This window comes from Pipistrellus kuhlii, unplaced genomic scaffold, assembly GCF_014108245.1.
Source record: "Pipistrellus kuhlii isolate mPipKuh1 unplaced genomic scaffold, mPipKuh1.p scaffold_m20_p_2, whole genome shotgun sequence".
Classification (NCBI taxonomy): domain Eukaryota; kingdom Metazoa; phylum Chordata; class Mammalia; order Chiroptera; family Vespertilionidae; genus Pipistrellus; species Pipistrellus kuhlii.
The window spans coordinates 182,009,800-182,031,221 of NW_023425515.1; the positions used below are offsets into that span (position 1 = coordinate 182,009,800).

Below are 21,422 nucleotides of genomic sequence, written 5' to 3' on the forward strand. Positions count from 1 at the left end.
TGTTGAGCTCCTTCGGGCAGTGTCCCCTCTCCCCACGGGTCCTCCCTGCCCCGCGCACGGTGGGGACAGGGGGAACAGAGACGTGGGTTTCAGAGCTGCACCTGGACTTGAGTTCAGGCTCAGTGAGGTCACCTTGGGCTCGTGACTCAGCCCCTCAGTGCCCATTTCCTCATCTGGAAACTGGGCTTTGTGATGGCCGTCTTGTTCCTGGTTGCACAATCGCGTGAGATAATAAGTGCTCACAAACACCGGGGCCTGAGCCTCCCGCACAGAGCGGGCACGTGTCAGGGCTGGCGGCAGGAGTCACTCGGTGCGCGCCAGGCCCCTGGCACAGGAGCACGGAACAAGCTGGCTTCCTTCTCCCCCAGGACCCGCCGGAGCCTCCTGCCGCCTCCCGTGGTCAGCGTGCTCCGAGACTCCTCCCGGAGCCTCACAGGCACCTCGTCAGTCCTCCTCGCGTGCAAGTGTTCTCCTTGGAAGATAGGTCTCGCCCTGGCTGGTTTGGCTCAGTGGATAGAGCGTCGGCCTGCGGACTCAAGGGTCCCAGGTTGGATTCCAGTCAAGGGCACATGCCTGGGTTGCGGGCTCCATACCTTGTGTGGGGCGTGCAGGAGGCAGCCCATCAATGATTCTCTCTCATCATTGGTGTTTCTATCTCTTACTGTCCCTTCCTCTCTGAAATAAATAAAAATATATTTAAAAAACAAAAACAGCCGAAACTGGTTTGGCTCAGTGGTAGAGCGTCGGTCTGCGGACTGAAGGGTCCCAGGTTCGATTCCGGTCAAGGGCATGTGCCTTGGTTGCGGGCACATCCCAAGTAGGGGGTGTGCAGGAGGCAGCTGATCGATGTTTCTCTCTCATCACTGTTTCTAACTCTCTATCCCTCTCTGTGAAAAATCAATAAAATATATTTTTAAAAAAAGAAAGAAAATAAAAAAAAACATTCTGTTCTGCCTTCGTATAGTCTCTTAAAAAAAAAAAAAAAAAGTAGGTCTGTCTTCTATCCTGGGGCTCTGGGGGTGTAGGGGCAAAAGCTGCCTTAGTCACGGCCACATTGACACGTTCGGCATGGGATCTGCCCCTCAGAAGGCACTTGAGTGGATAAATGCCCACATGCACGCACACATAGGGGCTGCATGGAGGGAATGTGCTGAAGGGAATGCCCCAGGGTGGGCTGGCTTTGAACACACACTTAACTTTCGGGGTGCAGGATCCCCCGAGCTCTGGTGATGGCCGACAGAGTCCCTCACTCAGTCCCGCGCCACCCCCGGGGGGCAAGTCACACCCTCCCTTGGGCCCTTAGGTTGCTTGGACTTTCCAGTCAATAACCAGGATAGCAGTCCGAGCAAAGGATTTTTGGCTCCTGAGGAATCCGAGAACTATGGCGTGAATGTAGAAATACTGGAATTTCCAGGGGAGGCCAGCAGCTTAGGGATCGCAGACTTACTTCTCCAGGGCCTGGGCTGGCCATGCACCCCATGGACAGTTGTCTGGCACATGCTCAGAGGACAGGGGTGGTGTACTTTTTACTTCATCCTGAGGCTGGAATATGCGTCTGTGAAGGGACAGAAGCCACCAGCCTTCTTCCTTGGGGACCCACGTGTGGGAAAAGGAATTAGAACGACAGAGCGGCCAAGACCTTAGCTTCTTGCAGTGTCCCCTGTCATCCTGATTCTTTGCGTTGGCAACCAAGATCTTCCATGGATTTCTTGGTCTCATCCTCCAGCACCTGCCGCCTTTTCTCCCCGACTGGAGGCAGAATGAGCGATTCCTCGTCTCCTAAACTCACCCGTGCTTCCTAGCATCAGAAAGCTGGCCGCACAGTATCTCCTACTCCTCATGCTATTCTGCCGTGTGACCCGGCCATTGCCCACCACCCCCCTCCCCGACTCCCAATCAAGATGCAGAGTCTCTTTTCTCCAATCCCCGGAATGTAGGCCCGATGACTGCTCAGTACCGTAGGATACGGAAGTGTGCGGCAGTCACACTGGAAGTGACACGGGTATGGCCCCAGAGTGGCCGCTTCTGCTTCCGCCTTGCAGAATAATCTTGCTCCTGGAACCTGCCTCTCGGAGCCCAGCTGCTATGCGGCCAGACGCCCAAGGCCCATGGAGAGGTCCCAGCCGTGCTCCTGACTGACAGCCAGACTCGGCGGCCAGCCACGTGAGAGAGCCTTCAGGTGACTGCACAGCCAACTGAAACCACATGAGAACCTCCCAGCTGAGCCCAGTCAACCCACGAGAGGAAACAAGAACAAACTTGCTTTAAGCCACTAAGTTTTGGAGCGGTGGGTCACACAGCAGCAGATCGTCAGCACACTGGCCTTCAATCCAGTGCTCTCTTCCCAACTCTGCACCATCAAAACCTTCCTCTACCCCCTACTCACCCTCCACCCCCAGGTCTTCACTGCTGTGCATATCCTATACAACAAAAGCCCAATATGCAAATTGCCCCCTCAACCAGGTGTTTGACCAGAGAGTGGGGCTGGCCAGCCAACTGCCTGCAGCCACACCCCTCTTCCCCCAAGCTGGCACCTGCACTGGGCCTCTAGTCCTATATAATAGAAGAGTAATATGCAGATTGACCATCACTCCAACACACAAGATGGCCACCCACCATGTGGTCAAAGATGGCCATCCCCATGTGGACTCCAGATGGCTGCCACAAGATGGCTGGCCAGGGAGGGAAGTTAGGGCCACTGGGCTGGCAGGGGAGTGGTTAGGGGGTGATCAGGATGGCAGGCAGAGCAGTTAGGGGCAATCAGGCAAACAGGCAGACGAGCAGTTGGGAGACAGCAGTCCCAGATTGGAGAGGGTGCAGGCTGGGCTGAGGGACACATACCCCTCCCCCTACATGAATTTCATGCACTGGGCCTCTAGTGAGTATATATGTTTTTTGGGTCGTCTCTTCTCATCCCCCAACTGGTCCTCTCTTTGTTGCAAGTGTTGCCATGACATTGGTAGCCAGACCGAGTTCCAGGCTCTGGGCAGTTACAGCATATCAGCCTCCGGACCCGTGGGTCACAAAGCCAAGATTTGACTTAAATTCAGCAGCTCTGCAGCCTTGTGATTCTGCTACTTTCCTGATTCTGGCAGGTGCCAGAGGTCCCCAAGCGGGCCAGATCTGCAGTGTTTGGGTTTCTCTAGCCTTTCCATTATTTTACTTTTAGTTTTTATTTATTGATTGATTTCAGAGGAAGGAAGAGGGAGAGAGAGATAGAAACATCAGTGATGAGAGAGAATTACTGATCGGCTGCCTCCTGCACACTCTCCACTGCAGGTTGAGCCTGCAACCCAGTCATGTGCCCTTGCCTGGAGTCGTACCTGGGACCCTTCAGTCCACAGGCTGACACTCTATCCACTTAGCCAAACCAGCCAGTACTTTTCCAATATTTTTAAAGAATTGGGTACATAAAATCCTGTCCAACCTAAAGTTTTGCTTCTGTTTCTTGCTCTGACCCCTCACTTAAATACTCTGACTTGCACGACCTCCTGGATTTGTTTCTTTCATTATTTATTTTCCCCACGAGTATTGTCATTTGGGTCTTCGTGTTTTTTTGTTTGTTTGTTTTTTTAAAATATATTTTATTGATATTTTACAGAGAAGAAGGGAGAGAGATAGAGAGCCAGAAACATCGATGAGAGAACATTGATCAGTCGGCTCCTGCATACCCCCCCACTGGGGATGTGCCCACAACCAAGGTACATGCCCTTGACCGGAATCGAACCTGGGACCTTTCAGTCCGCAGACCGACGCTCCACCACTGAGCCAAACCGGTTTCTGCTTGTTTTGTTTTTTAAATACTCACCCGAGGATGTTTTTCCATAGATTTTAGAGAAGAGTGGAAGGGAGAGGGAAAGACAGAGAGAAACATCGATGTAAGAGAAACACATCAATTGGTTGCCTCTCACATTTGGCCCGACCAGGGCCCATGCCTGGGAGGAACCTGAAACCGAGGTAGGTGCCCTTGACCGGAATTGAGCCTGGGACCCTTTGGTCCCGCAGACCGACACGCTTTATCCACGGAGCCAAACTGGCTAGGACTCAATGTGGGTCTTTGTATTCCACCTTCTGCAGCTTTATTTGACTAAGAATGTTTTTATTACGACCTCATGTTTGAATAACAATTTGGCTGGCTCTGAAATTCTGGATTGAAAGAATTAATACACTACTTTTTGACTTTCCTTCGTCGAGTGCCATTATTGACAAGTCAGCTTGACGCTCACTCCTGTGTAAGGGATGCCACTGGGCTCTGCTCTCTCCCTCTGCCTCTCCTATGCTCAATTTCACCCAACAACTGCCTGTGGGTTTTCCCTTATTTCTAGTATTGGCTACACCACGAATCCTTTTGATCTGAGTGCATTCATTTTTCTTTCATTCTGGAACATTAAACCTCCATTATTTCCTCTTCTCCCTTTTTCTTTTTCTTTTTGAATACCTACCGATACTCTCCATATTTCTCGGTTTTGTTTATTTGTTACCTCTTTGTCTTTTCCTGTTTCCTATGGGAGTGTTCAACCTGATCTGACTTTTTACTAGATAATTCTTCACCTGTATTCACCCTGATATTTATGCCATCTATTGTCTCTGATCTTAAATATTATGTTTTCACAGCTAATGTCTTCACTTGGTTCTCTCCTATGACTTCTTTTGATGTGCTTTTTTTTTCCTTTTCTTTTTTTAATACTTAACTCATTTCCTTTACTTGCTAGTTTTGAGGATAATGCTTGGTTTTCTAGCTTTTTAAAAAAATCCTCACCTGAGAATATGTGTGGTTTTTAATTGATTTTTTTTAGAGAGGAAGGGGAAGAGAGAGAGAGCAAAACATTCATCTGCTGTCTCTCCTGTTCATCCTGACAGGGAATAAAACCTGAAACTTAGATATGTGCCCTGACCAGGAATTGAAACAGCAACTGTTTGGTGTACAGGATAAAGCTCCAACCACTAGCTGAGGCCAGTTTGGCTCAATGGATAGAGCGTCGGCTTGGGGACTCATAGGTCCTGGGTTCGATTCCGGTCAAGGGCATGTACCTTGGTTGCGGGCATATCCCCAGTAGGGGGTGTGCAAGAGGCAGCTGATCGATGACTCTCTCTCATCGATGTGTCTAACTCTCTATCTCTCTCCCTTCCTCTCTGTACAAAATCAATAAAATATATTAAAAAAAAAAAACAAACAAAAAACTCCAACCACTGAGCCACCCAGCCAGGGAAATGCCTTTTTTTGTGGAGGATGATTTTATGTTTATTTCCATTTTTCCCATGACTTCTGGTTTTTGAATTATTTTATGCATTTCTTCTCTTACTTCCTTATACATAATTATCATGCTTTGCTTTACAATCTCGATCCATCTGGTCCCATAATTCTGTGTCAGATGGCATAGCTTGATTTATTGCCTTTCTTTTACAGTAGTTGTACTCTCTCTAATTATTTTGGTGAGTGAGTTCAAGTTCCCCTGGGGAAGAAGGGCCAAAGGCATAGGAGAGGGAAAAGAGGAGCCCCAGGCCAGAGAACTGCGGACACCTGGGCCACCTCTGGTTGGCGCTCTGCCCGAATGACGTCAGGCTGCACCTTGGGCTCCCAGGGAGAAGCGGCCTGGCAGGAGGCAGATTCCTTAGTGAGATTCCACAGGCTGGGGTTGGGGCGGAGGCCTTGATGGAAGAGTGAATGCATGAGCCTTTGTCTCTTGATCAATTCCTCACTTCGTCAGGGCAACTCCTGGGCGGTGGCTGCCCACTCCTGCACTGCAGGGGCAGCACCTGAACCAGGAAAGCTTCCCTAAAGAACAGGACAGGCTCGGACTTGGGGCTCAGCCACATATGCACTCATTCCACACTGAGCTTGCAGTCCCGAAGTGCTGTGCTGGGTGATGGGGAGACGGCAGGAAATAATCCTGGCCCTCCTGGAGATTGTGTTCTAACAACAAACTAACAGACTCAGGTCCTAGTCCTGGAATTGTCGCTCATCCAACTCCCTTAGTCTTCCTGAGCCTCAGTTTCATCATCTGCAAAATGGGGACAATCATAGTACCGTATTTTCCGGTGTATAAGACGACCCCCACTTCAAAGAAAAGACTTACTTTGCCATCAAGATCTGCAGGTAATTTTTGTGCAATTTTGGTCTTTTACCCCCGATTTTCGGTTGACTTTTTTTTCGTTTCAAAAGTCGTCTTATACACCGGAAAATACAGTATCTATCCACAGGGTTCCTGAGGCTTCCAGGAGACAATGCAGGCCAAGAGACTTGCATAACGCCTGCACACCGGGAGCTCTCAAAGATACTTATTATTATTATTATTATTATTATTACCAATGATATTGTTTATTGGGGATTAGGTAGAAAGCAGGAACTGCTTTTATTTATTTTATTTTTTAAAATATGTTTTTTATTGATTCTAGCAAGAGAGAGGTAGGGAGAGGGAGAAACAAACATCTCTGATCCGCTGCCTCCTGTGTGCCTCCCTGGGGATGGAGCCGCTGTGGGAATTGAACCGGTGACCTCCTGGTACATGGGACAACTCACCAACGGAGGCACACCAGCCGGGGCCTGGGAGTTGCTTTTACAAAAATAAACGAATCCCTTTTGTCCTTGGGACCTGCCTGTTACCCGTAAGGTCTGTGGCTGGAGCGAAGGGGTGGGGAGACACAGAAGACAAACAAATCAAGTTCCACTTCCTGAGGGAACTATTCATAGCCTGGTCCCTTTCCCCCGGTTCTCTGCTTGTCTTTTTTGTTCCTTCCCAATTGCAAAGGGCAGTGCAGCGAGGAGGTCAAAACTCCCCCAGCGGTAGGCGTGGGCTGGAATCCCAGCCATCTCTCCTGAGCTCCGGGGGCAACGTGCCCAGGGCTCACAAAAATGGTCTCATTTCTTTCAAAACCCGAAGAAAATAGGATCTTCTAGGTTGAAGAAGATGTTTTCGTATACCACTGCAGTCAGTATAGTTGGAAATATCTCTTGAGGAGGAGGGGACCTGGGAAGGCAGGATTGCCGAGGGCCCGGGGACGTCAGAATGCATCCCCGGTCTGCTTCGTGACGAGCAGCAAGTGGCTCGTGCTCTGAGCGCGGGGATAACACTCGTGACTCGGGACGGGACGCTGTGGGTGCGGGAGGGGCTGCGGCACGCGCAGCATTTAGCCCTGTGTGGGCACCAGCAGGCTCTCGGCAAACAGGAGTTAACCGCTCACTTCCCTCAGTGACCTGCAGGCTGAGACCTCGGGAGGCCTGGGAGAGCGCAGAGCGGTGGGGGAACGAGCTACATAACTGACTTTTTAAAATATATATATATTTTTATTGATTTTTTACGGAGAGGAAGAGAGAGGGATAGAGAGTTAGAAACATCGATGAGAGAGAAACATCGATCAGCTGCCTCCTGCACACCCCCTACTGGGGTTGTGCCCGCAACCAAGGCACATGCCCTTGACTGGAATCGAACCTGGGACCTTTCAGTCCGCAGGCCAATGCTCTACCCACTGAGCCAAACCGGTTTGGGCTACATAACTGACTTTTATTGCACAAATGGTTAAGGAGACAACCTCGGTGGAGGAATGGATGGAAGTTTCAAAGCACAGCGGCCGTACTGTGCTGGGGGTGGGGGGAGCGGGGACGGGGCACTACAAGGAGCCAGACGGCGGCAAAAAAGAGCTGCCTGTGGATTCCCAGCACAGACAGTGAGGCAGGTGTCAGCCCTGACGACGTGTGATGAGTGAATGGATGAGGGAATGAATGAGCGAATGAATGAGTGAACGATGAGCGAATTGTGGAGGGATTTAAAAATCCTGAGGCTTTCCTGGCTAGTCTGGCTCAATGGATGGAGCATCAGCCTGTGGACTGAGGGGGCCCAGGTTCGATTCTGGCCCAGGGCACATGCCTGGGTTGCAGGCTCTATGCCCGGTGGGGGACAGGCAGGAGGCGGCCAATCAATGATTCTCTCTCATCATTGATGTTTCTATCTCTTTCTCCTCTCCCTTCCTCTCTAAACTCAATAGCATATATATATATATATATATATATATATATATATATATAATATATACTATATATTATATATATAATATTATATATATATTTTTTTTTTTTTTTTTAAATCTTGAGGCTGTTGGTCCTCAGAGTTGGCTCAAAAGGTCCCAAGACACAAGTCTCTCCAAAGGAGAAGGGAAACCAGTGTTGATGAAGGGATTGCTGTGGGGAGTATCCTCGCTCACACATTGGGAAGCTGAGGCTCAGAGGGGCGGTGTGGCTTGAACAAGATCCCACAGCTCCAAAGCAGAGGCCGTAAGCCCCTGCTCTTTGCCCGTCCTCACCGCTGGCACCTCTGCCCAAAGCTGCCCGGAGCAAGGCTTGCTGCCCCTCCAGGGTCTGCACCAATCCACGAGAAGGGCTTCTGCCACCACCCTCTACCCCGTGGGGCCCCCGGCAGGCATCAGAAGGCCCCACAGCCCCACGGAGGGCCCCGCCAGCTCAGGAGCGTCCCACCCGCAGGAGGCCCTCGGAGCAGGCCTGGACGCCGGCTGAAGAAGGGCCTCTGTCTCAGAGGCGGACACACCCTCTTTCTCAGGCCAAACTGCAGCCACCGCCCCGGGAGATTCAAACCACAGACAGGTTCCAGCCCCACGGCCGCACTCTGGCCGCCCCCTCAGCTTTACCTCCTCACCACCAGGCTCACGAGTCCTGAGACTGATGGGCCAGCTCTTTCCTTCTTTCCTCCTTTTAAATATATTTTTATTGGTTCCAGAGAGGAAGGGCAAGGGGAAAAGAGTCAGAAACACTCATGATGAGAATCACTGATGGGCTGCCTCCTGCACGCCCCACACAGGGGACAGAGCCCTCAACCAGGTGCCCTGACCGGGACTTGAACTGTGACCTCCCGGTTCACAGGCTGATGCTCAACCACTGCGGTGACTGTCAACTCTTGCCTTTGCTCAGTCCCCTTCCTCTCTTCCTGCCGCCTCCCGCCTACCTAGGTAGGACCTGTGTGTCTGATAAGGAATTCACTGGGGGGTGGGGGGAGGGGGGGAACAAAGAGGGACCCATCCTGCCAGACCCCAAAGCAAAGGATGGAATACCAGAGGCCAGGATGCCAAGGGCATCAGCAGGCAGATGTCCGGGAAACCGACAGGAGCAGCATTCATGGGGCCTGAAAACCCTCCAGGAGAGCTCTGGCCAGGTGGCTCAGTTGGCTAGAGCATCGTCCCGAAACACCAAGGTTGTATGTTCGATCCCAGGTCAGGGCCCATACAAGGAGCAACCAATGAATGCATTAATAAGGGAAACAACAAGTCAATGCTTTTCTCTCAAAGAAAAAGTGTAAGATGTAAAAAAACAACCCCAAAACAAAACAAAACAAAAAAAACCAACAACAACCAACCAAACAAAATGATGAAGAGAATGCTCTTGAAACAAAAAAAAAAGAGAATGCTCTTGGACCCCGCTTCCCTATCTTTAAATGGAGAGCGCCCTCCGCTCCCAGGAAGGTCTCTGTAGCTCCAACCCTCTGACCCTGTGTCCCCGGAGCAACTGGATGGGTCAGCGGAGACACTGCTTCCTCCCGGGTCTCAGAGCAAATGATGAGCAATTCTGCAGTGTTACTGGCTGAACCTCCGACCTCTGCTCTTCTGAAGGGTACCGTGCCTCCTGTGTCCCGTTGAGATGTTCCCCGAAGCTCTCACCTCCACCCCAGCCCTTTGCTTCTCTCCCCAGGGAGATGGAAACCCCACAGGTGCCTGCCAGGAGTCAGAGGAGCTAAAGGCCCTCACTCTGCTCAGAGAGCCTCCACCTCAAGGACGCAGCTCCCTCCGGCCGGAGGCAGGAATGGCCCCGTCCATGGTGGTGTGATGGCCTGCAGGAACTCTCCCAGGGGCACTCACAGGAAACCCTACAGCAGATCCCACACAGGCCAGCTGCTCCCTCTTGGCACCACACTGCCCCCTTCAGCTACCTCACTGCCAGCCAGCATGGAGACCAGCAGGGTCAAAGTGAAGAATGCCCCACCCCCAGAAAGGGGTCCTGAGGGCCTCTTTCCTTCTTCTGGCTTCATCGGGTACCCATGGTCCTTTGCTGTCTCCTGCTGCCCCTCCCCCCTCTCCTTACCCCTGTAACCTTGGTGAGGTCTCTTAGAGGACAGAAGGTACCTGATCTGCCTATAGTTCCAGCTCTTTCCTCTACTCTCGTGGGGCTGCTGCGTAGGGTTCAGGATTCCAGGATTTCCTGTGCTCTCCCTGCCTCTGAGCACTGGCTGGCTATCCTTTTAGCCCACTCCACCCCACACCTCTCCACCCCATAGAGGGGCTCCTAGGGATTCAGGAGCAGTCACTCCAGGATGGCCGCTGTGGAATGCAGATTGCTTGGAGCTGAAGGAAACTAGCTGTGGGCTCCAGAGAAACATCTGCCCCCGCCCCAACTGCCTAGAAGTAGGAGCCTCGCCCAGAAAAAGAGATTATCAGCGATGACCTTTTGACCTTCTATAGGGCAGGACCCACACACGGACTCAGGAAACAGCTGTTCTTCTCGTCCTGCAAGGACTCTGTGAAGCCCTCAGGCGTCTTACCTCACCCCTCGCTTATGCTTCCTCTTTCTGCCTCGGACCCGTTTGTGCACTTCTCATCTCTGACTCTCCCGTGTACACGCTTGTATTCCACGTGGTAATTTTCTCTGGCTAATCAGTCTCACGTCTATTGGATTCTCAGAGCAGCCGGAGGAGCCCCGAGGGAGGGGACAGGTACTTCCTCCCCCACAGGGTGCCCTGGATCTGTGGGCTCGCGTCACACCTGCCCGTCTCTTTATTCCCCTCCGTTAGAATCAGGGCCTGCACACTCACCGCTCATGCATTCGGCAGGATGTGGTGAGACCCTGGCACGGGGAGCCAGACACGGTCCCTGCCCCCAGGGGCTCCAGTCCAGAGGACACTGCCCCTGATATGGACAGAGCGCCTGCCAGCTCTGCACCGGCCCTGTCCTCAGCAGTTGGTGCGGATTGTCTGATCTAAGCTGAGAAATGGCTTACATTTATTTATTTGAGGAGCGCATCAAACGGAACGATAAAGGAATGAAAGGTCCTGCCCAAGACCCTGTCAGACCCCGCGGGCCAGTGGCCAAGTGGGGATCCCTCGCCTGGAGGGCTTCCCGACCCTTTAAGCGGCCTTTATGGGACACCCCCACCCCCTCCTCTCCCCGGGGGCCGGACCCCAGACCGGGAGCCAGACCGGGAGCCCCACGTGTCTCCCCCAGCGAGCCGCCCCGACCCCGCCTCCCAGGCCGCTCCGCACTGGGCCCCCCTCTCCCCGGGGGTGCTCCTCTCACTGAATCCCAACCTCCCTCCGGTGGGGCCGCTGCCCAAGGCCACCCATCCCGACGCCCGTTTGGAGACAAACACAGTCCTGAGCGGATCAAAGTCCCGTCCCGGTCCCGGCTCAGCCCCTTTCCCCGGGGAGGGCGGGGGACGAGGACCCTGACTGCGGCCTGAGGTCCGGGGACCAGCCCAACCAGGCCGGTTCCCGGGGCGGCTCTCCGCGCCGGGGGGAGACTCTCGTCCCCATCATCCCCATCCTCATCCCCATCCCCATCCCCATCGCCATCCCCATCCTCATCGCCATCCCCATGCCCATCCCCAATCCCATCCCCATCGCCACCCCATCGCCACCCCATCGCCTGCCTCCTATGTCCATTCCCTCCCGTTAGAACCGGAGCCTGCACGTCACTCACCGCTCATCCATTCAGCCGGGACGCGGGGAGACCTCCCCCAGCCGAGGATCGGCCTCCCTCCCGCCCCCCGCGGACCCCGGGCGCGTCCTCCCCAGAAGGAGCGGGGACCCCGCGGCTCTCCCCTCCGGGCGCGGCGGCAGGTGGACCGCGAGCCGCTGCGCTGGGCCGGACGCCGAGCCTCTTACCTGCTGGGCGCGTCCCGGAGCCGCCGCCGCCGCTCAGCCTCCCCTCAGCCTCCCCGGGCGCCCGCGCCGCCCGGGTCCACCCGCCCGGACCCGCCCCGCCCCGCCCCGCCCCGCCCCGCGCAGGTGATCCGGGCGCCGGCCCCGGGGCCGCCTCGGGGGCGCCGGGCTCGGGCACTGGAGTGGCAGCGCCCCCCCGTGGTGTCTCCGTGCCTCTCCTGGGCCTGGGTCCTTTGGGGGATTCCGGTGTGACACCCCCAGGTGCTTTGGCCACCAGACAGGTCTTCCAAGTCAGACTGGGGTGGGGGTGGGAGGGGGGCTCACAGGGGAAGGAAGGGACCTTAAAAACACACCAGGCGGATCTGAGCTCGGGGTGAGGTGGGGATTGTGCTGACCTGATTGAAAGGTTTGGGGGCGTGTTCCAGTGTTCCCCAAACTTCTGACATATGTGTACCCCTTCTATAATTTTCGTAACGCTGAGTACCCCTCGTACTCATGAGAAGGTAGAATTAGGCGCAGCTAAGCACGGTGCAGTGCATATCCCCACCAAACTCCGGTGCAACGCGTACCCCCACCAAACTCTTCCCGTCCCCCTGGGGGTACACGTACCACACTTTGGGAAACACTGGCAGACAATCACAGTGTTACCCCAGGAGGTTGGACAGCTGGCAAGTGTCAAAAACTGCCCTATAGGATCAAGGATCTCTGATGGACCCTCCCCGTCCCTCCCCAATAAAGCCTTCAATCAATATTGACAGGAAGAGGGAAGCCAGTTTACAGAGCAGAGTCCCAATCCCTTTCCTTTCACACACAGGGAAACTGAGGCTCAGAGCAGAGGCGAGCTGTCCAAAGTCACGCAGCAGGTGAGCGTCAGAACCAGGCGTACGGCCAGGCTTCCTCATTCTGTCTTCAGCCGTTTCCAGAAAGCGTGTGGTTACGGGCCCATTGCTGGCGCCCGGAGCCCGTGAGAGGCAGGCAGCACCCTGGTCACTTCCTCTGCAGAGAACTGAGAGGCCTCTGTGCTGTCACAGGGACAGACCTCCAGGGGATCGTTAGGAACAGGGCTGCTTAGGAAGCACGATTCTGTGACTTATTTCACTGAAGATGGGAGGCGGCTCCTTGGCTTCAGAGCTTCCCGCCCTCTGTGGGAGAGGCAGACCTGCCCACAGCGCGGGTGCGGGAGGAAGAGGAGAGCGCTCTGGCCCAGGGGCCACTCGAAGCCATCTCGGTCTCCAGAACTCTTGCTGGATGTGCAAGGGGTCATGGGCTTGGCACTCAGGTGGTCTCAGGCTTTGAGCCTGACTCTATGGCTTACCGAGCAGATTCTTTAACCTCTCTGAGACTGAGTTTGTTTCCCTTGGAGGAAAACAACACACTTACCTCAGTGTCGTTGTGGTGAGGATTCTAAGTGTGATAATGTTGGAAGCCGCCCATTGTCCAGCAGAGGTGTGGACTAGGAACCCGGGAGGCTGGTCAACCTTAGTGAGGTCTTCTCTTCCTCACAGCAACCCCCTCGCGACCCAGTTTGTATTCATGAGGCGACGTCTGGATGAAAGCTGGTTGCTGGAACCTGGGAACCTATTGGGAGGCTGGAACTTGCAGTGCCCCCCACACCTCATCCGTGGAACAGAGAGGAGCTGGAGGTTGACTCTGTTAAGAATGGCCAGCCGAAACCGGTTTAGCTCAGTGGATAGAGCGTCGGTCTGCGGACTGAGAGGTCCCAGGTTCGATTCCGGTCAAGGGCATGTACCTCGGTTGCGGGCACATCCTCATAGGGGGTGTGCAGGAGGCAGCTGATCGATGTTTCTCTCTCATCGATGTTTCTAGCTCTCTATCCCTCTCCTTTCCTCTCTGTAAAAAGTCAATAATAATAATAAAAAATGGCTAATGATGTGACTGATCATCCTATATAATAAAAGGCTAATATGCAAATCAACTGAACTGCGGAATGACCAGTTGCTATGACGTGCACTGACCACCAGGGGGGCAGATGCTCAAGACAGGAGCTGCCCCCTGGTGGTCAGTGTGCTCCCACAGGGGGAGCGCAGCCAGAAGCCGGGCTCACAGCTGGCAAGCACAGCGGCAGTGGCAGGAGCTTCTCCTGCCTCCACAGCAGTGCTGAGAATGTCTGACTGCTGGCGGAGGCCCACTCCCAGTGGACAACCCCCAAGGGCTCCAGGGCTGTGAGAGGGCGAAGGCTGGGCTGAAGGACCGCCCCCTCTCCAACCCCCGGGGTGCACAAGTTTTGTGCACTGGGCCTCTCGTACCTACATAACACCGTGCACAAAACTGAAGGACAGGGTGTGGAGAGCTCCCCGCACGGTGGCTAAGAACACGGCCGCATGACAGGAGGGAGCACCCCCTCCCCACAGAGACAGAAGTGTCTGTGTTCAGGTCTACCCCCCACCCATGTGTCTTTTTATCTGGCTGTTTATTTGTATCTTTTCATATCCTTTGTAATAAACTGGCAAGCTATTTTTTAAAGATTTTTTCTAGATTTTGAGAGAGAGAGGAAGCGAGAGGGATTGAGCCCGAACCCCTGGCATGGGCCCCTTCCAGGAATGGAACAGGCATGGGATGATGCCCAATCTCAGCCACACCAGCCAGGACTAAACTGGCAACCTGGCAAGTAAACAGTTCTCCTGAGTTCTGTCAGCGACTCTACGAACTCAATCACACCAAGGAGAGGAAACCTTGGGCTTATATCAGAACCACAGGTAACAACTTGGGCCCTGGCTTCTGATTGGTGTCTAAAGGTGTGTGCAGGGGTCAGTTTTTAAATTTTATTTCTTTATTGATTATGGTATCAAATAATTGTCCTCATCCCCCCATTCCCATCCCAAACCCCTCCCCACGTAAGCGCCCCCCCTCCCCCCGTTGTCCATGACCACTGGTTAGGCTTATATGCATGCACACAAGTCCTTTGGTTGATCTCTCCCCCTTGCCCCACCTTCCTCTACCTTCCCTCTGAGGTTTGACAGTCTGATTGCTACTTCTCTGTCTCCAACGGATATATATATATATATATATATATATATATATATATATATTTATAAAATTTGTTTTTTACAGAGGAAGAGAGAGGAATAGAGAGTTAGAAACATCTATGAGAGAGAAACATCGATCAGCTGCCTCCTACTGGGGATGTGCATGCCCTTGACCAGAACTGAACCTGGGACCCTTGAGTTCGCAGGCCAATGCTCTAGGGGTGTCGAACTCAATCAGAGAAGGGGCCAAAATCTAAAATCCAGCCTAAATCGCGGGCCGAATGGTTTACTGAACAGTCATAAACTGTCATTGTGATGGAAACGCAGCGGAGTGCAGTGATGACAGCGCGGTGCGGGCCACATTGCAAGGCCTGGCGGGACGGATTTGCCCCATGGGCCTTGTGTTTGACACATGTGCTCTATGCACTGAGCCAAACCGGTTAGGGCGGGGGCGGGGGCGGCAGGAGGGGGGCGGGGTCAGTCTTGTGGGAGTAAGCCCTTCACCTATGGGATCAGACACCCTCTCCACGTGGTGTTGGAAGTGAGTGACACTGGAGTTCTCCACCTCCCCTCACATTTGGCGACCAAAGTGCCAGAAGTAAAGCAGGGCGTTGTGAGTAGAGAAGACACGAGAGCGTGCTTTCCCACACGGCTGTAAACAGGGGTGTATAAACAGAACGTGGAAATGGCATGTGCACACTCTGACAACTATATAAGATGCATTGAAGAGAAACTGGTGAAATATGCATAAAGTGCGGTGTCTTTCCACGCTCTTTTTTTTGTAAAGATGATCATGTTTACATAAAACAGTTTTACAAGGCAATGAAAATTGCTTATGAGATTGTCCAACAAACCATGCCTGTCTCACATATACCATATGGAGTCTGAGATGCTGGGAGATTTAAAAATCTCAGAGACACAGATGCAGCTTTTCCGCAGAAAATACAAAGGGGTTTCTCTTTCCTGTTAGCAGGGGCTGCCGCCGCACACCAGCCTCTGAGCACCTAGGCTTTTGTCTCCTGCCAGCACTGTGCCGCCTCTCCCTTCTGCCCTCAAAACCCTAACATGCTGTTTATGGCTTTGGAGATGGTTGCTAAGGAAACCAGACAAATGTCATGTAGGACTAGAATGCAATTTCAGGTTGGAGATGAGGCAGAGACACTCATGAATCCAGAGAAATCCATTGAATAATCTAATCCCTCCCCCCAAAAAACAGAGGAAACAAACATTTCTAGGCCAATTGATTTTGAAATAAATCCCTTGCCTCTCAGCCAAGGGGGTGGAGAGAAGAGCAAAGGCAGAAAGAAGTCAGAGGTCTGAAGTGTCTACAGCACACGGTGTGGCTTTTCACGTGGCCGATCCCCAGATAAGCACGGGGCACCCAGAGCCGAGATCCAGGGCAGGCAGGCACCCTCTGGGCCGTGGTCCCGCTTCGGAGTGAATTCCCGTTCTGCCTCCAGGAGCATCTGCCCATGGAGGTTCGGGACGACGGGAGCAGGCGGCTGAGCCTGGGGTCTAACGCAGACAGCCAGGCTTCTGTTGGCTCGTCTGCAGAGAGGCAGGCTGGACTGTTTGGCCTCTTCCATCTCCCTGGGAAGTCTGGTTGACATAGTAACTTCCCTCTTAACAGCCAGTCCAGGCAATTACCTGGCAACTTCCTCATTTTTCTGTCACTTAAAAAGAAATACTGCCGAAACCAGTTTGGCTCAGTGGATAGAGCGTCGGTCTGCAGACTGAAGGGTCCCGGTTCGATTCCGGTCAAGGGCATGTGCATTGGTTGTAGGCACATCCCCAGTGGGAGATGTGCAGGAGGCAGCTGATCAATGATTCTCTCTCATCCATGTTTCTAACTCTCTATCCTTCTCTCTTCCTCTCTGTAAAAAATCAATAAAATATATTTTAAATAAATAAATAAATAAAATAAAAAATACTGACTGATTTTAGGAGGGGGGGAGAAGAGAGAGAGGGAGAGGGAAAGAGAAAGAAAGAGACATTGATCTATTGTTCCACTTATTTTATGCATTCATTGGTTGATTCTTGTATGTCCCCAGGCCAGGGACTAAACCAGCAAGCATAGCATGTTGGGACAATGCTCTAAGCAACAGAGCTACCTGGCTGGCCGAGGCTTTTCTGAGTCTTAAATACCATTTTAAAAATCACTATCCCCCCAAAAACGTTGGTCCCCTTCTAAGCACTGCAATGTAGAAACAGTTTAATTTTTCCAAACATTTCGGACCACAAACTTTGAGATGCTCTCAATGCCTAACCTACACCACGTGACTTACATTCGCGCCTCCTGTCACACCTGCTGTGTCTCAGAAGATGGGGGGGGGGGCCACTGGCGAGATTGGAGCTCTTCCCTGGGGGCTGCAGAATTTAAACTTCTCCTCCTTCCAGGTTAGAGCCACATTTTACCTTGTTTCTTGGAGATACATACATTGCTGAGTTTAACTTTTAAGTCAGTTTTCTTTAGGCAGCAAATTACTTAAACCTTTATTCTTGTATTTTCTATTCTGCATTTAAAAGATTGTTTTATCTTTGGAATATTTGCCGTGATTTTCCAATTTGCTGTTTTAGCCAAGAAATCCTTAGCTTGGGTGAAATCTTATTCTAAGACCATATGCATAACAAATAAAAATAAAGAGGAGCAGGGGAGCACTGCCCAGTAACCTGGAAGCTCTAGATTCTAGGCCGTGTGTCGGAGGGGGGATGGGCTACCGTCCAGATGTGTATGTGAATGTGGCCATGCCTTCTGAGCCACTTGAAGGTGTGAGTGGGGTTTGGAGAGGGGAGTGTTTGGAACTGTTCTGCTGAGATCTCACAGGGGCTGGGTCTCAGTCCCCACTCCCCAAACCTCCATTTTGTCTTGCAATCAGTTTCACATTGGGCTTATCTATAAGGTTTCACAGAACGGCTTAAAAACAGGTGCAGAAACCCCAGTGCACTAGATAAACCTCTATGGTAGTCATTTCTAGCTTCAATATTTTGATTTGGAGATTTTTTAAAAAAATTATTTATTTGCAGCGGATGGTTATTGTTGTGTTGGCTGTTGTCATTTAAAAAAATATATATTTTATTGATTTTGTACAGAGAGGAAGGGAGAGAGACAGAGAGTTAGAAACATCAATGAGAGAGTCATTGATCAGCTGCCTCTTGCACACCCCCCACTGGGGATATGCCCGTAACCAAGGTACATGCCCTTGACCGGAATCAAACCCGGGACCTTTCAGTCCCTAAGCCGACGCTCTATCCATTGAGCCAAACCGGTTTTGGCGAGATTTTTTTTTTAAACCAAGACAGGAGATAAGCCTTTAGTAAGAATAAATCATTTTTAACTGGGTAGCAGACCAGGGTTAAAGACTTCTCTTGGTGAAGGACGAACCAGGGTGGTTATTTCCAGGTCTGGCAGTGAGTCTATACCTTTAACTCCTCAGGACGCAACATTCAAGTTCAACTGCAATCTGGTTAAACAAACGCAATTTCGCTTTCTGTCTTTTTTGTGTTATTACCTACATGTAAGTGATACGGATGAATAATTCTACACACAGAGAACTCAATTCATCGGCTTGATTAAAAAAAAACAAACACTAACTTTATTTTTATTAGCTTTAAAAACAAAACTTGTTACGATTAATCATAGACTCCAAAAAAAAAAAAAATGACAGTCTGCTTTTGTCACCTTGACAGGACAAGGAATATTTAAATGTCCTCAAAGTATAGGACAGCCCAAGCTGGCAAGACACAGACTATCACAAACACCGGACGGCCACGTGGAGCGCACAAAAACATGGAGCACTTGTGTGCAAATTACTGACCGGTTTTTTGAAATTCAATGAATATTTACTAGAGTTTATACCAGCAAGGGAACATGCCCAGGAACAGAACACAAGATCACAGACACGTTCAGACGAAACGGTGCGTTCAGCTCCCGAGCTCCATTAGGACAGAGGGACGGAGGGGCTTTTCTCTAATTTGCAGGATTTGCACAAACCCGCAGAAACGTAAACCCCACCCCCGGGACCCGGCTTCGGGCAGAGCAGCCGCGGGAAGAACGTAGGGCACAGGAACAGGATTAGCCACCTGGTCTCTCCCCATGCCCACTGTGCGTTAGGAAGCTTGGGACCACACAGAAAACAACACCGAAACACGCATCGTCTGCAATGACAGGAACCTGCCCTGGCACAAGAATGAACATTCGGCCAAAGCTGTGTGGTTTACAGGCGGGATTTTGTTTCAAAGGGAAATGTACGTTTACACCAGACCCTGCTTATTTATTCTTTCAAAATATACTTTTATTGATTTCAGAGAGGAAGGGAGAGGGAGAGAGAAACATCAGCGAGAGAGAATCATCGATTGGCTGCCTCCTGCACATCCGCCAATGGGGGTCGAGCCCACAACCTGGGCACGGGCCCCGACCAGGAATCGGACTGTGACCTCCTGGCTCATAGGGACGCTCAACCACTGAGCCACGCCAGTCGGGCTTGTTTAAATGCGCAGAGATACTTCGACTCAACCCAAGACGATGATTCTTAATCTTGGCGGGATACTTCTATTTTGAACTTGACTGTTTTTATCATCTTTTCGGTCAGCGAAACTAGCACTTGTTGCAATTTTCGGTTGTTTTGTTGCTTGTATATTTGGTAATAATAACAACACTCTTCACATTACTAACACTTCCCGATTCACGATTAGAAAGAACAAGGGCAGCTAGAGATGATCAGGCTGACCACACTCCAAGGGGAGTTCAGAAAACAACTGAGCATATACCAAACTGTGGGACAAGGTTCCTACGTCTTATTCTTTAAACCTATTTTACTTTCTAACAGTGAGCGTCTACAACATGGACTCAGCTCCCCAGCTAGGAGGCAACTACTTCCCAAGTCTTTTATTTCTTCACTGGAGGCCTTTACTAGGGTCCAGGCCTGGCCTACGATCAGGGCCATCAGGTTCCCTGCCTCCCGGCCTTCTACATCCCTTGCCACCCAGGGTCCCTGCCCTGCTCCCCCCAACCTCCCCGCCTCCTCCTTCCCTCACTCCCTCAGCACCCCATTGATGATGGTCACCCACCATGTACCACCCCGCCCCCCTGGCAGTCAGCGCACGTCATAGCGAGCGATGGAACTCCTGTTCTGGTCGAACTGCTGAGGGACGCTTCCATATTAGCCTTTTATATATACAGATACAGGCACACTAACTACAGGTAATGCTTCCTTCCGCACAGGAAGATGCCAATGTAACTGTGTGAAAGGGAGCCCAGGAGTGGGAAAGGGAGGACTGACCAAGTCCACCTGTGACAGCTACGCAGTCCACAGCTCGGGAGAAAAAGATCATGTCCGGCAGACCGTGAACCTGATGCACAAAGAACCTCCTACATTTCCCATTGCTTCATTATGCTTGGTTTCCCCTTTAAAAGTAAAGCCGTGGTCCATAAAAGTCTGTGTGAAAGTGTGGGCGCAGTCAGTTGTCAGTCTTTCACAGGACTCATTTACCAGCACCCAGAGTGTCATTCCACTGCAGACTCTTTCCTAATCAGGCTGATCTCATTGGGCTTCACTGGAGTCACATCTCAAGTGTGACTGTATTTTAATCGTATCACTACCACAATCTGGGAAAGCCCACATACAGGTCAATGCAATTGCTGGCCACCAAGGTCACACTATTGAAGAGAACATTCCAATACTAGTGGTACAATAACAGCAAAAACAAAATATGGAACATCCAGTTTATTAATTAAAATTAATAAGTTACTGACTTCATTACCTATGATTTTTCATTGCCTTATTCACTGTGTCCATTAGGGGGAAATCCCCCCCTATTCCCTCCCCCTTTTTCTTTTTTTTTTTTTTTTTTTTTTGTATGACATGATTCACTGCCTCTGAGTTTAAGGAGCTAATGAAAGAAACAGTAGAAACAGAGATAAATAGAAACATCACTGAGAGAGAATCACCTCACTGAGAATTCTCTGGGAGTTGGGAATGCCAACTCTAGTCCCCGAGCTACCTTTCTGTGGATTTCAAACAAGTCACATCACCTCTGTTTTCTAATCTGTGTGCCATGAGGACTGGACTGATTCCCAAGGTCACCTTCAGCTCTGTGACTGAGATTCTGAGAAATCAAGTCTTTTTACCTTTAAAAATATTTTAAAAATCAATTTCAGAGAAGGAAAGAGAGAGAGAGAGAGAGAGAGAGAGAGAGAGAGAGAGAGACATCAATGAAGAGAATCACCCATGGGCTGCCTCCTGCTCGCCCACACTGGGGATCAAGCCCACAACCCTGGCCTGTGCCCTGACCAGGAATCGAACCAGGACCTCCTGGTTCATCGGTAGACGCTCAGCCACTGAGCCAAGCCAGCTGGACCACATCTTTTTACTTTATATCACACAGTTAAATAGCTGTTATTGTAGCTGTTTTATTATCACTGATAATACTGCTTAGCCTCCACGTACACAAATATAAAAATGTACAAAAAGGACAATTATGGAAATACTAGCATTAACCAATAATTCTCAGTTATAAATGAATTCTAATCCATAACAAAGATTTTAATGACACAGTAGAT

General features: G+C 51.3%; 2 protein-coding genes across 2 annotated transcripts in view; both read right to left on the reverse strand.

Moving 5' to 3' along the window:
* The window catches only part of LOC118724753 (non-compact myelin associated protein), a 37,063-nt gene extending 25,125 nt beyond the window's left edge, over positions 1-11,938 (reverse strand). The window contains exon 1 of the mRNA XM_045585022.1: positions 11,880-11,938. The gene's annotated coding sequence lies outside the window, so the exon portion shown is untranslated. The remainder of the gene's footprint in view (positions 1-11,879) is intronic.
* Positions 11,939-18,416: 6,478 nt separating this feature from the next.
* Positions 18,417-21,422, reverse strand: part of RCAN3 (RCAN family member 3) — a 29,758-nt gene continuing 26,752 nt past the window's right edge. The window contains exon 4 of the mRNA XM_036448435.2: positions 18,417-20,752. Within this exon, the coding sequence (XP_036304328.1) occupies positions 20,745-20,752 (8 nt within the window). The 3' untranslated portion in view covers positions 18,417-20,744. The remainder of the gene's footprint in view (positions 20,753-21,422) is intronic.